The sequence below is a fragment of the Peromyscus eremicus genome, chromosome 8a, assembly GCF_949786415.1.
Source record: "Peromyscus eremicus chromosome 8a, PerEre_H2_v1, whole genome shotgun sequence".
NCBI lineage: Eukaryota > Metazoa > Chordata > Mammalia > Rodentia > Cricetidae > Peromyscus > Peromyscus eremicus.
The window spans coordinates 95598849-95611152 of record NC_081423.1 but is presented as its reverse complement, the minus strand read 5'-3'; the positions used below and the strand labels follow the sequence as shown (position 1 = coordinate 95611152).

General features: G+C 45.7%; 1 protein-coding gene across 5 annotated transcripts in view; it reads left to right on the top strand.

Annotated features, from left to right (window-relative positions):
* Vcf1 (VCP nuclear cofactor family member 1) overlaps positions 1-12304 on the top strand; it is a 22514-nt gene that overhangs the window by 4691 nt on the left and 5519 nt on the right. For all 5 annotated transcript variants that reach the window (XM_059272061.1, XM_059272060.1, XM_059272062.1 and 2 more), the window contains exon 2: positions 3536-3635. In XM_059272061.1, coding sequence (XP_059128044.1) covers positions 3536-3635 — 100 coding nt within the window. The remainder of the gene's footprint in view (positions 1-3535; positions 3636-12304) is intronic.

Here is a 12304-nt window from a genome sequence, read left to right as displayed (position 1 = left end):
TCAAAAAAAAAAAAAAAAGAGTTGGAGGTCTTCAGAGTTTTCAGAGTACAGTCTCCTGAGCCAGAGTGGTGATTTTGGCTTCCACTCAAAGCCTTGTGTTAGGGACTTGATGTACACAGAGAGCTCCTAGCTGTACATGAGACCATTTTTCTGTAGTGTACATACTTAAACTAGCCTTTGTCTGTTCTTTTCTTTGGATCGATCTCTCTCTCTCTCTCTCTCTCTCTCTCTCTCTCTCTCTCTCTCTCTCTCTCTCTCACACACACACACACACACACACACACACACACACACACACACACACGTGCGCGCGCGCGCGCGCGCACACAGACAGTCTCTGTATAGTCCAGGCTGCCCTGGAACTCTGTGTAGAGCAGACTGGCTTCAAGCTCAAAAGAAATCCTCTTGTCTGCTTCCTAGAGTGCCCCATCAGGCCTGGTACTGCCTTTTGTCTCTTAGAGATTTGACTTTGGAAGTATTTTCATTGTGACTGATACTGCCTTTTGGACATACGGAACTCAGTCAGTGCTGTCCAGTAGAACTATTTTTTTTACTGTTTAAAGAGCCTATTAAAGCAAAAGTTTGTTAATTAATTTTTTTCCTCACTCAGTTATCAATTCAGTTATTTAAAAAGAGCTGAGGGCTGGAGAAATGGTCCAGCAGTAAAGAGCACTTATTGCTATTGCAGAGGACCTAGGTTGAATTCCCAGCACCAATATGGTGATTATCTGCAACTCTAGCTACAGCGGATCCATTGCCCTCTTCTGACAGCCATGGACATCAGGTACATGTAGGCAAAACATTCATATACATAAAATAAATCTTAAAGTTAACAAAACAGTGCTGATGGTAATCTGTTTCACAGAAAAGAACTGCAGACCTACAGTATCTTTGAATTTTTGTTCTTTGCTGAACCTTCTTATTCCTAGGGTCTAAAAACAAGTCATTTGTTTTTGTATTTTGTGAGTTGTTACATACTTTTTTGTTATTTTAAGTGAAATAATTTAGGACTGGTGCTGTTCACTAGACAAGGTTTTTGTTTGCTTGTTTGTGTTTTCAGTATATAAGGATCAAAATGTCCTTTTCTGCTGGGTATGGTAATTAATGTCTGCCTTTATTTTCATTACTTGGGAAGCAGAGACAGGTGGATCTTTGAGTTGGAGGCCAACCTGGTCTACATAGTGAGTTCTGGGACAGCCAGGGCTACATAGTGAGATCTTGTCTTAAAAAAAGTTGGTTGGGCAGTGGTGGTTCATGCCTTTAATCTCAGCACTCAGGAGGCAGAGGCAGATGGTCTCTGTGAGTTTAAGGCCAGGGCTACACAGTGAAACCCTGTCTCGGTTGGGAAGGATCAAAAAAAAAAAAAATCCTTTTAAAATTTATATTTTGTAACATTTCCTACAGGAAATTTACAATCTTTTTTTTTTTTTTTTTTTTTTTTTTTTTTTTGAGACAGGGTTTCACTGTGTAGCCCTGACTGTCCTTGAACTCACAGAGATGTGCCTGCTTTTGCCTCCCAAGTGCTGGGATTAAGAGCGTGCACAGACACCACCCGACCTTACTCTTGATTTTTAAAGTATATTTAATAATTGAGTGTGTGGAGGTCAGAGAGCTGCTTGTGAGAGTCAGTGTTCTCCTCCAACCGTGTAGGACCTGAGGTGGAGCCCAGGTTGTCAGGCTAGGCAGCAAGGGCCTTTGCCTGCTGAGCTACCTCACCAGCCCCCGATGGAGTTTAAATGGCCATAACCCCGGCAGGGTAAAGCAGCAGCTGCTGATTGCCATCTGGGGGCAGCCTTTACAGCAGTCCAGCTACAGTTCCATCAGCCTTCAAGCAGAGAGCTGGAGACTCGAGTATATGACGTAGTTCTGAGTCCTCAGTCTCCAGCATATCCACGAGTTTAGTACGATGAATAGGTTGCATTGCTCCAATGAGAGCAAGCAGCCCTTCACCCAACATGTGCTCTTGCTGTCAGAGGCGTAGAGCCACATGGAAACAGGACCCCGTACTGCACAGCAGGCTTTGTGTAGTACCGGTGGTTGTGCATGAAGATGTTGAGGATTGTGGACTCCCACAGTGTATTTATACTGGCCATGTAGAGATGCGAGTGGCTCAGCAGCAGTAGCTGCAGGACTGCAGCCAGCCTCTTTCTGGTGAATGTGCTAGGAGCACATTGGGTTGCCGTGACTCAGCCTGTGAGGAAGCTGGCTGGTATAGGAGCAGCTGGGGGCTGGTATATTAGGCAGATCTTGGGAGGAGTGAGGCTTGGCGCCCTGAGTGGTCCAGTGAGTACTTGGTCTTAATTGAACAATATGGCTGGGAAGGTAGTAGACTGCATGGCTGAGGGGTAGCTGCGTGAGGTAACCTGAAGGAGGTGTTGTCTGGTCAGAGTTGGTCACGGAGTTGGGCATAGCTTGTTTGTGCATTGGCTGTTCTCTGTATGTTGGTAGTTAGGTAGTCCTGACACTCTGTTTAGCCAAAGCTGCATATGGTGACTCCAGTAGAGCTTCTGTAGTGAAGGGACTATGCTCTTCAGTGTAATCAGATAAGGCTTCACACTGTGGCTAGGCTGGTCTGAAACTCAGTGTAGCCCAGGCTGGCCTCATGTGCAATGATTCTCCTGCCTTAGTTCCCTGCATGCTGGCATTATAGGCATAGCCACTGTGCCTGGCAATAACTGGATTTTTTTATTTTTTTAAGTTAATAATTTTGCTTTATTGAGACAGTCTTTCCTTGTTAGCCTGGAACTCACTGTACAGAACAGAGTTCTGGGATCAGAAGTGCAAGCCATCATCCCCGCAGGATATATGGATTTTAAATTTTGGTTTCTTTACATTTAAATGGCCACATTATTTGTGGCTGCCATTTTGGTCACGGTATTCCAGGCAGTTGGTCTTAGAGCTGTTCCTCCTTTCATTTATTCCTATTTTCTAGTTTGGGATTAAAATCCTTCTGATAGCCCCTAATTCTTGTAGATAGTCTAAATAAACATACACTCTCTCAGACTGAGAACACTTGATAGAGAAAGATGTGATTTGTTTCCCTGCTTTAACCTGGCAGTCTTAACCAGCACATCTGTCACTGAGCGATAGCCCACTGCAGTGACGTCACAGCGCCGGTGGTGTGGCCTAAGCAAAGGAATGGACACCTCCTCCACCCCCACGAGCAGGGCGTTAGAACCTCTCACCTGTGTGATTCCATCTTGTGTGTATTTCAGGGCAAACAGGCAGTCAGCGTCCCCACTTCAGTGTTCTGTGGGGCACGAGGTAGAGTGGGAGATTTGGAATTATAAATTTCAGGGGATGTGGCGAGGGGAAACTGAGTCTCTTGTCACTCCGTTCCTTTCCTTGTAAGACTTGGCCTTACTAGCTGTCTCTGCTTAGTGCCCAGGGCTGGAATGCTAGAATTCCTCCCACTGGGATGTCGTGGTGGGTTAGTTTTTTAGGCTAGAGGGTAAATTTTGTAGGTTGTTGTGGTTTTTCATTGTGTCTCCGAGCTCCGTAACTGGTTATTTTTCCTCTTGTGTTTACATCTCAGGAAAAGGAGAAGAAATGGCAGTGATGACGACAGCCACCTCCCACCCCAGACCAAAAGGAGCAGTAGGAACCCCATCTTCCAGGACTCCTGGGACACAGAGGTAGGCAGGTGACCACAGGCTCGCTGCACGGCCTGCTCTCCATTGCATAATTGATAGGAGTTCATTTGTTCAAAGAGTACCTCCCCCGCCTTGATTGGTCGTTTCCATCCATGATGCTTACTTGTCTCATTTTGAGGCAGAGTTTTGATGAGTAGTCGTGGCTAGCCTGGAAGTCAAACCTGGTTGGCCTCAAGTTTGTGGCTGTCTTCCCTCCTTAGTGCTAGGGTCACCCCGGGCCTGTATTGCTCCTTGAAGCAAATCCTCTTTGAGGAGTGGTGGCTGCCTGCCAGGTAAGCAGTGTGTACATGTTCATTTTCACGCACCCCCACCCATCTAGAGTAGTTTCATGGACCTCGGAAGCCCCTTTGAATCCTCTAATTTTACATTTCCACAACCCATTTCCTGGTGGTTCATGAACTGTAATTGTCCTCAGGGGAGACATATTTGTTACTTGATTCAATAGCAGTTGTAAGCAGCAGAGTGTGTACAGTGTGTGTACACAGATCCCTTTTTGTCCTGGGATTAAAGTCCTGGCACAGATCCCTTTTTAAAGGGTTCTCATTCTTCAATGTGTTCTAGAAAGTGTTCATCCACAAAGTTGGGAGGTGTAGAGAGTGAAGTAGAGGTGGGGATCACACTCTCAGAGTTCTTTGCAACTTTTGTTTTCCAGAAAGAGTGCTCTGCTGTGGGAACATTTTTGGTGCAGTTAGGAATTCATAAGGCTGGGAACAGAACTCAAGGTTGAAGTGCTGAGGATAAATCATGCCTATACATTGTGGCCCCTGACAGTTGTCATGCTATAGTGACAGACAGTAGGGTCTTTACACACACAGATCCTGCTGAATTTTGTTCCCACTAATAGGATTTTCTTGTATCTAGACTGAACCACCAGTCCAAAGTCACCAATGAGGGGACACTGACCTTCATGTTTCAGGACCAGCTAATCTACAGTGTGTTCCTGACATGAGTAGACTTGAGTTCTGATAGCATTTCTTTAAAAATCTTAGTCTAATTTGTTCTTTTTTGAAAAAGTGTTTAACCTGCTTGGGTGGTGGTGGCACAGACCTTTAATCCCAGCACTTCAGAGACAGAGGCAGGTGAATTCTGGGAGTTCAAGGCCAGCCTGGTCTACAGAGTGAGTTCCCGGACAACCACAGAGAAACCTTGTCTCAAAAACAAAACAACAAAGTGTTTAGCTAAAAAGTTGTTGAGCTCTTGTTGAATGGGATGATTGTGGAATCCTGGAGATGAAGGAAACCAGAGATCAGAGTATGCCGTGAGCATCTTAAGCAGTAACAGCCATGGACTTGACGCCATTCTGTCTGTGGTTTTGATGCTTTAGAACAGGATTAAAAAAAGTCACCTTTTTTGACCTAAAAATTGGTTTCCTTTTTAAAGATTAAAAGATTATCTTTACTTACCTGTGTGTGTGTGTGTGTGTGTGTGTGTGTGTGTGTGTGTGTGGTGTTCTGCAGGTGGGCACTGTGGAAGGCAGGGGTCGACGTGCACAGAGGCATCCGTCGGTTCTCTCCCTCCACTGTGGGGCTTAAGAATCAAATCAGTTATCAGACTTGGGGCAAGTGCCTTCGCCTGCTGAGCTGTCTCACTGGACCTGGTTTTGTCCTTTTTCTTTTCTATTTTCTTTTTAATAATTTTTTCTTTGTTTTGGTTTTGGTTTTTTAAGACAGGGTTTCTCTGTGTAATAGCCCTGGCTGTCCTGGAACTCACTCTGTATACCAGGCTGTCCTCGAACTCACAGAATCCGCCTGCCTCTGTCTCCCGAGTGCTGGGATTAAAGGCGTACGCCACCACCGCCCAGCTGTCTTCTTTATTTTTTACTTAACGTATATGTGTGTGCCTGTGTGAGTTTATGTACACCACATGATTGGAAGTGCCTGCAGAGGTTGGAGCACACCAGCTCCCCTAGAATTAGATAGGAGTGCTTGTGAGCAACCTAATGTCGATGCTGGGAACCAAACCCTGGGCCCTCTAAAAGAGCAGTAAGCACTTTTAACTGCTGGGCCATGTCTCAGGCCCCTCCGTTTTCTTAGTTTAAGCACATGCATTTTAGTATTAGGGTTTTTTGTTTTGTTTTGTGTGTGTTTGTGTGTTTTGGGTGGGGCTGGATAGGGTCTCTCCCTGTAGCTGTTGTTATCCTGGAACTTGCTATGTAGACCAAGCTGGCCTTGAACTTGAAGAGATTCTACCTGCCTTTACCTCCCGAGTGCTGAGGTTAAAAGTGTGAACCACCATGCCAGGATATATTGCTTACTTGTAGTTTGTAGAAAATACCCTTGACTCAGTTTCTACCATCCGTGCATTGGTGTCCCAGAAGAAAATGGTGGCCTGTGACTGAACTGTTGGGTCACATATCTTTTTCTTATTTGTCCAGAGAAGTTCCACTGTTGAACCAGTTGGAAGTAGCAGTCTGAAGTGTGGACTAGCTGGTCCTCATTACACCTTAAGGCCGCTGTAACATGGCAGCTCGCCAGCTTGGCGTCTTAACCATTACTTTCAGGGTTGTTTGCTGGCCACAGGCTTCTGTGCTGGTCTGAGCTGCTCTGGGCTGGGGTGGGGAGTGACCTGGAGAGGCAGAGGGTCTTCTAAAGTGGGAAGTGAAGCCCAAGTGACTGCCTTCCCCACTGGAGAAGCTTCTGTTTGGAGCATAAACACAGCTTTGGAACTGGGCGGCTGTGGCACATGCCTTTAATCCCAGCACTCAGGAGGCAGAGCTAGGTGGATCTTTGTGAGTTCGAGGCCAGCCTGGTCTACAGAGCGAGATCCAGGACAGCAAAACTACATGAAGAAAACCTGTCTCAAAAAACCAAAAAAAAAGAAAGAAAAAAAAAAAACAGAAAAAACAGCTTTGGAGACATTTGGTTCCTTTCTAATAATCGTATATAAAAGAGAAGAATAAATTACTAATATTGTCATTTATGTATTAAACTACTGGCTTAATAAAAATAGTAACCTCTTAATTCTAAGGCTGGGTCGACAAGATATGGCTCCTTTAGAGTGAGGTAAGAACCCATTTCCTGTGGCTGGAGAGATAGTTCAGTGGTTAAGAGCACTGGCTGCTCTCCAGAGGACCCAGGTTCAATTCCCAGCACCCACATGGCAGCTCACAACTGTCTAACTCGAGCTCAAGGGGCTCACACCCTCACACAGCCATACATGCAGGCAAAACACCAATGCACATAAAAAAACAAAACCATTTCTGGGGATTTCTTGAAATACTAAAATAACTTTAGAGTTCTTTTTCTGGTAACTTAACAAGTCAGTTAGACTCAGAGGGGCCAGTCTTGCTGGTTTGAGTTGTATTGTGCACATGTAGAAGTGATGCTCTTCCACGTAGCTTTAGTGTCTGTAAATTACACTAGATGTTCACATGCAAACCTGCCTTCTGGTACTCGGGTGTGTGCCCTGTAAACAGAGGTTCTACATGAATAAATGAAAGTGGCACCTTCTTTTAGAGTGCAGAGTACCCTCACCAGTGTTTCCCAGAACCGAGAGATCATGGGAAATAGGCTGGAAAGATGTGGAGCTGCAGCAAGTGGCTTTCCTAAAGCAGCACGCGCCTCCTTGCGTTTGCAGGAAGAGAGGAATTCTGATGCAAATACTGAAGCCCCAGGAATGTTTTTAGTAAGAGTAGGGAGGTGTGCCCAAAATAACAGAAGCTGGGAGGGGGTCCACAGGGTTTCAAAGTCACTGCTGTAACTCAGAAGAACTAGTGGTTAGGCCACAGTGGGGATGTGTATAGCATTTATTTATTTATTTATTTATTTATTTATTTATTTATTTATTTATTTATTTATTCGCTTGCTCATTCATTCATTCATTCATTCATTTACTTACATGTAGGACCTAGAGCCTTGCACATGCCAGGCCAAGTGCTATACTGCTAAGCTATATCCCCAGCCCGGTTTAACATAATCTTTTTTGTTTTGTTTTGATTGTGTTTGGTTTTTGTTTTATTTTGTTTTTTTGTTTTTTTGTTGTTTTCCTGAGACAAGGTTTGTGTAGCCCTGGCTGTCCTCTGTAGACCAGGCTGGCCTTGAACTCACAGAGATCCTCCTGCTTCTGCCTCTCGAGTGCTGGGGTTAAAGGCGTGCGTCACCACTGCCTGGCTAGCATAATCTTTTAAAAAGATGTTTTTAATTTTCATTTCATGTGTGGGAGTGTTTTGCTTGCATGTATATCTGCACTATGAGCCTGTGGAGGTCAGAAGAGGGAGTAGGTTTCCCTGGAACTAGAGTTACAGAAGGTTGTGAGCCACAGTGTGGGTGCTGGGAACTGAACCCAGGTCCTCTGCAAGAGCAGCCAGTGTTCTTCGCTGCTGAGGCTTTCCTCCAGCTCCCAGTGGGGCATATTTTAGAAATGTTTAATATCAAAGTGATCATTTTTAATTTTGCTTTAAAGTTAGATTTATTGTCTAATTTAGTATTACATTTACTAATTACTATTACATTTACTTAGTATATTACATGTTTAATGTGTATGTGTCTAGGTCAGAGGACAACTGTGGGAATTGGTTCTCTCCACCATGGAGGAACCATCTCCCTGGTCATGGTTGGTTTTTCTAAGACAGGAGAGCCCACTCAGGCCTGGAACTCACTGTAGCTCAGCCTAGCCTTGAACTTACTTTTTGTGATCGTGTCTCCACCTCAAGTACTGGGATTGAAGGCCCAACTAAATAAAGCTCTTAATTTTTTCCATCTTGAATCTTTTTGGGAGTAGTAGGTATTTGCTAAAATACAGCATTGTTTTGGCTAACTCTTGTGTGAGGATTTAGGGTTGTTTATAACTCTGCGACAAATGAACTTTTGAAATTACCTTTTTTTTTTTGAGATAGAGTCTTGGGATAGCCAAGGCTGGTCTTAGACTTCTCATCCTTCTGCCTCGCCTCTCTTTCTCTCTGTGGGATTACAGGAGTGTGCCATCACATTGCCCATGAGAAGGTTTTCTTTGTAGATTCATGTAAATTGAAAGCATTGGTGAATGTGGAGATGGAGGTGAAGAGAAACTAGGGCCTGAAAGATGAAAATTTTTTTTCTAGATGGGCATAGCATCGGCCAAAGTGTGACACACCTGGTCCCAGCACTCAGGGACCAGGCAAGCAGATCTCCAGACTGGTTTACATAGTGAGTTTCAGGACAGCCCGAGCTATACAGTGAGACCCTGTCTCCAAAACAAAACAGAATACCAGCCAAACAAAAAAACTCTAAAATGCCCTCCCTTCCTCCCTTTGTAATAAAGGGAGGAAGCATGTGGTTCTCAGTGATAAACACACACACATTCTGGTTCTGATTATTTTAGTTAGCATATGTTAATTATACATAATAATAGGCTTCCTTATGGCAATCTCATGCATACATGCAAGGCACTTTATCATATTGACTCCTCCTTTCCCTTTCTGTTCCCTTCCCACCCAGATACTTTCCTGTCTTCGATTATTTTTTTGGTTTACTATTTTTGATGACCCACTGAGTTTCATTAGGGTTGCTTGCAGGATTGTGGGTGAAGTTATTATAGGATCATAGACTCCTTGCAATGGATGCTCCATAGAACGTGTTGGGACCTTGCCCTGCAGCCATTAACTATAGATACTCAGGGAGGGGTGAAGCTTTGTGAGCTCCCTCCCCCACAGCTACCATTGTCCTGGGGTAGGGGCTCATAGGTCCTTTCTCTCTGTGACAGAATGTTGACAGGCCCAATCTTTAACTTTTAAAAATGACATTTATTTATTTAGTGTAATGCTTACACAGAATAGTGAACAACTTGTAGAAGTTGGTTTTCTCTTTACACTATGTGGGTCCTGGCTACTGAACTCAGGTTGTTAGGCATGGTAATAAAGTATCTTTACCCGTGAGCCATCTCACCAGATAGACAGGTCTGAGCTTGCACAGGTCTTGGCCAGTAAACACTGATCCTGTGAGATCCAGACTGCACAGGTATTCTACCTCACTCCAGTCCTTCCTCTGGCTCCTCCATTCTCTCCTTCTCAACCTTTGATGTTAGAGAAGAAGTGATGTGTAAGTCCCATGTGTGGCCGATTGTTTCACCAGACTTACGTAGCATTTATCTGTAGGTGGAAACAGCATGATTGAGATGGCAGTTGGATGGGTACATGAGTCCATTAGCTTCCCTGCTGAGGCCTAGGACCTCCCCAGCCTCCAGCCTTTGGACAGGTTTGTGGTACCCCTTGGAGTAGGTCTCCAATACAGCCCAGGAGGTTGGTTACCTTCTTACTGACTCAGTGCTGTTGGCAGCAGTGTGTACTTCTTGCCTGGCCGCTCAGTAGTGTAACAACTGAGTTCTCCCTCAGCAGCCTGCATAGCATCCTCCAGCAGTGTGAGAGCTGGCCATCAGGGAAGAGGCTTCCATCCTTGTTCTAGCTTGATCTCTCTCTGTCCTGTACTCGTTTTGTTGGCTTTTTGAGAGTCTCATAGCCCACATGGCCCAGGCTGGCCTTAAACTCCTGGTCTTCCCTCCGTCTTCAAAGTGCAGGCATTACGGACATGGACTGCCACACCTGGCTTCCTTCTGAGTTTATGAAGCAGAGAGACTCCACAATTAATAGGCTTGCTTGGGCTGCTTTCTAAAGCTTATGACTAGAAAACCGTACTTAGAGGTGTTTAGTTTCTGCCATGGTGTAAAGGGGTTATCGTTTATTTAAACTAATGTCACAGCCTGGTAAAGATAGAATTAAAAGCAAGCCTACCCAGGGGGGCAGCATCTCTGGTGAGGAATTTGAGGAAATAAAGATGACCTTCTGTAGTATATTCATTCTCTGCATTGCAGTTCTCGATCTTTGCCGTCTTCCCCTCTGTCACCAGCTTGCCAGGGTCCCAGAGGCGTCTGCTGGTTTTTCTCCTTATCTTTGTACCTCTGAGCCTGCACCTCTCTGGTCTGCCACTGTGCCCCTCTTCCTTCCTACCTCACCCACCTGCAGCCCCCCCACCCCCCACCCCCGTAGCCCTGTGGTGCTTTCTCAGGCACCTTCCCTTGCTAAACTCTGTGGGAGTGTCAATATTCAGCAAGTGGTTCCTGGTATCTGCTGCTCTTAAGTGTATGCCCTGTGTCCTCAGTCAGCTGGGCATCTCCATCTCCCTCCAGAGCCCTCCTGTCCCCCTCTTGGATATGACAACACACCTTCAAAACTTCCCAGTCCCTGTCCCTGCCTCCTGCTTGGCCTATGAGGAAATATCAGTGGGCCTTTTTTCTGTTTCTCCAGATCTCATCATACACCAGAGCCCTGGGATCCTAACTCCCTGGGATAGATCTGAGCATGACCTGAGTGTTCGGAACCTCTGCTGTGCCTCAGTGGCTCTTGTAATCTAGCCATGACCTCTCTGTGTTTTCTGTTTCACCAGCTCCTGACACAGTCCACTTGTACTACACTGAGCTTGTCACTCTCAAGACATTCTTTTTCTGTATGGGCTTTGAGTTTATGCTGATTCTCTTGGTTTGTCATTTCCTGCCTGTTCCAACAGTGGAACAGGCAGTGGAGCCACTGTTAGGAGCTTCTCTCATGCTTACCCAGCATGCACCACTGCACTTCTCTCCCAGCAGTAGCTGTGGACTCTGTGGATGCGTTACCACCATTTTCCCCAGTTGAGCTCAGTAAATATTTACCAAGTGCCTGAGCAGCCTGGTGACGTGCTCCTATCATCCTGTTTGCGTAACAGGTGGGCCTGAGTACAGCAGAAGCCCACAAGTGACTGCAGAATTTTTGTTCAGGACAGCGCCCTTCTGGCTGCACCGCGTTGCCAGCAGTTAGGAGGATATAATGGCTGTCTGTATTCAGGGCCCTGTTTCCACAGGTTTTCAAAGCAGGACTCTTCGGAGTGGTCAGTGCTTCCATGAGGAGGTTATTAGCGAACAGCCGGGAACCAGTTTGGGTAAAAGAATTGGTGCCTTTTCAGATGCAGGTTGGTTCTGGACAGGGTGGCAGTTGAACTGTGTTTCATCGCATAGGAGCATCTCCTTCCAGCCATCTGATACTGAAAGTTAGCACCACCAAGCGAGAGCAGCTTCATCAGTCGCCTGTGGCTGGGAGGGCAGTGGGGCCGACAGCACAAGGCCACTGTGACTGCTCAGAGACTGCCCAGGCCTGCCTGCCCCCAGGGAGCTGCTGGGCGGGGCTTTGCACCAGTTGTCCATTTCCGATTTCCTTCTGGAGGGTGAAGGAAGGCCTCGGGGAAAGAGAGCCACAAGCCTGTGAGTCCTCGGTAGTTATGTGTGGAAGGTGAAACAGCCTTCCTAGAGTCTAATTGACAGTCAGTCAGCAGCTTTTTCAGAGTCTTAGTCTTGAAGTTGGAAGTAACTAAAGACCTTACTCTGTTTTGTAGTAACGTTCTTTACTCATGGTTATTTTTCTCTCTAAATATATTTTTGGTTAAAACTTTTAGAAAATAAAAACAATGGAGTCTGGAGAGAGGTCTTAGTGGTGCTTACTGCCCTTGCAGACCTGGTCAGTTCCCAGCATTCACAGCAGCTGACAACTACATGTAACTCCAGTTCCAGGGGACCAGATGCCCTCTTCTGGCCTCCTGGCTTTTATATGAATGTGGTGCACACACACACACACGCACACACTCACACCCACACACCCCCTCACACTCGCTCCTGGGGGCTTTAGAAAAGGAAAAGAAAGCAGTTAAATACAG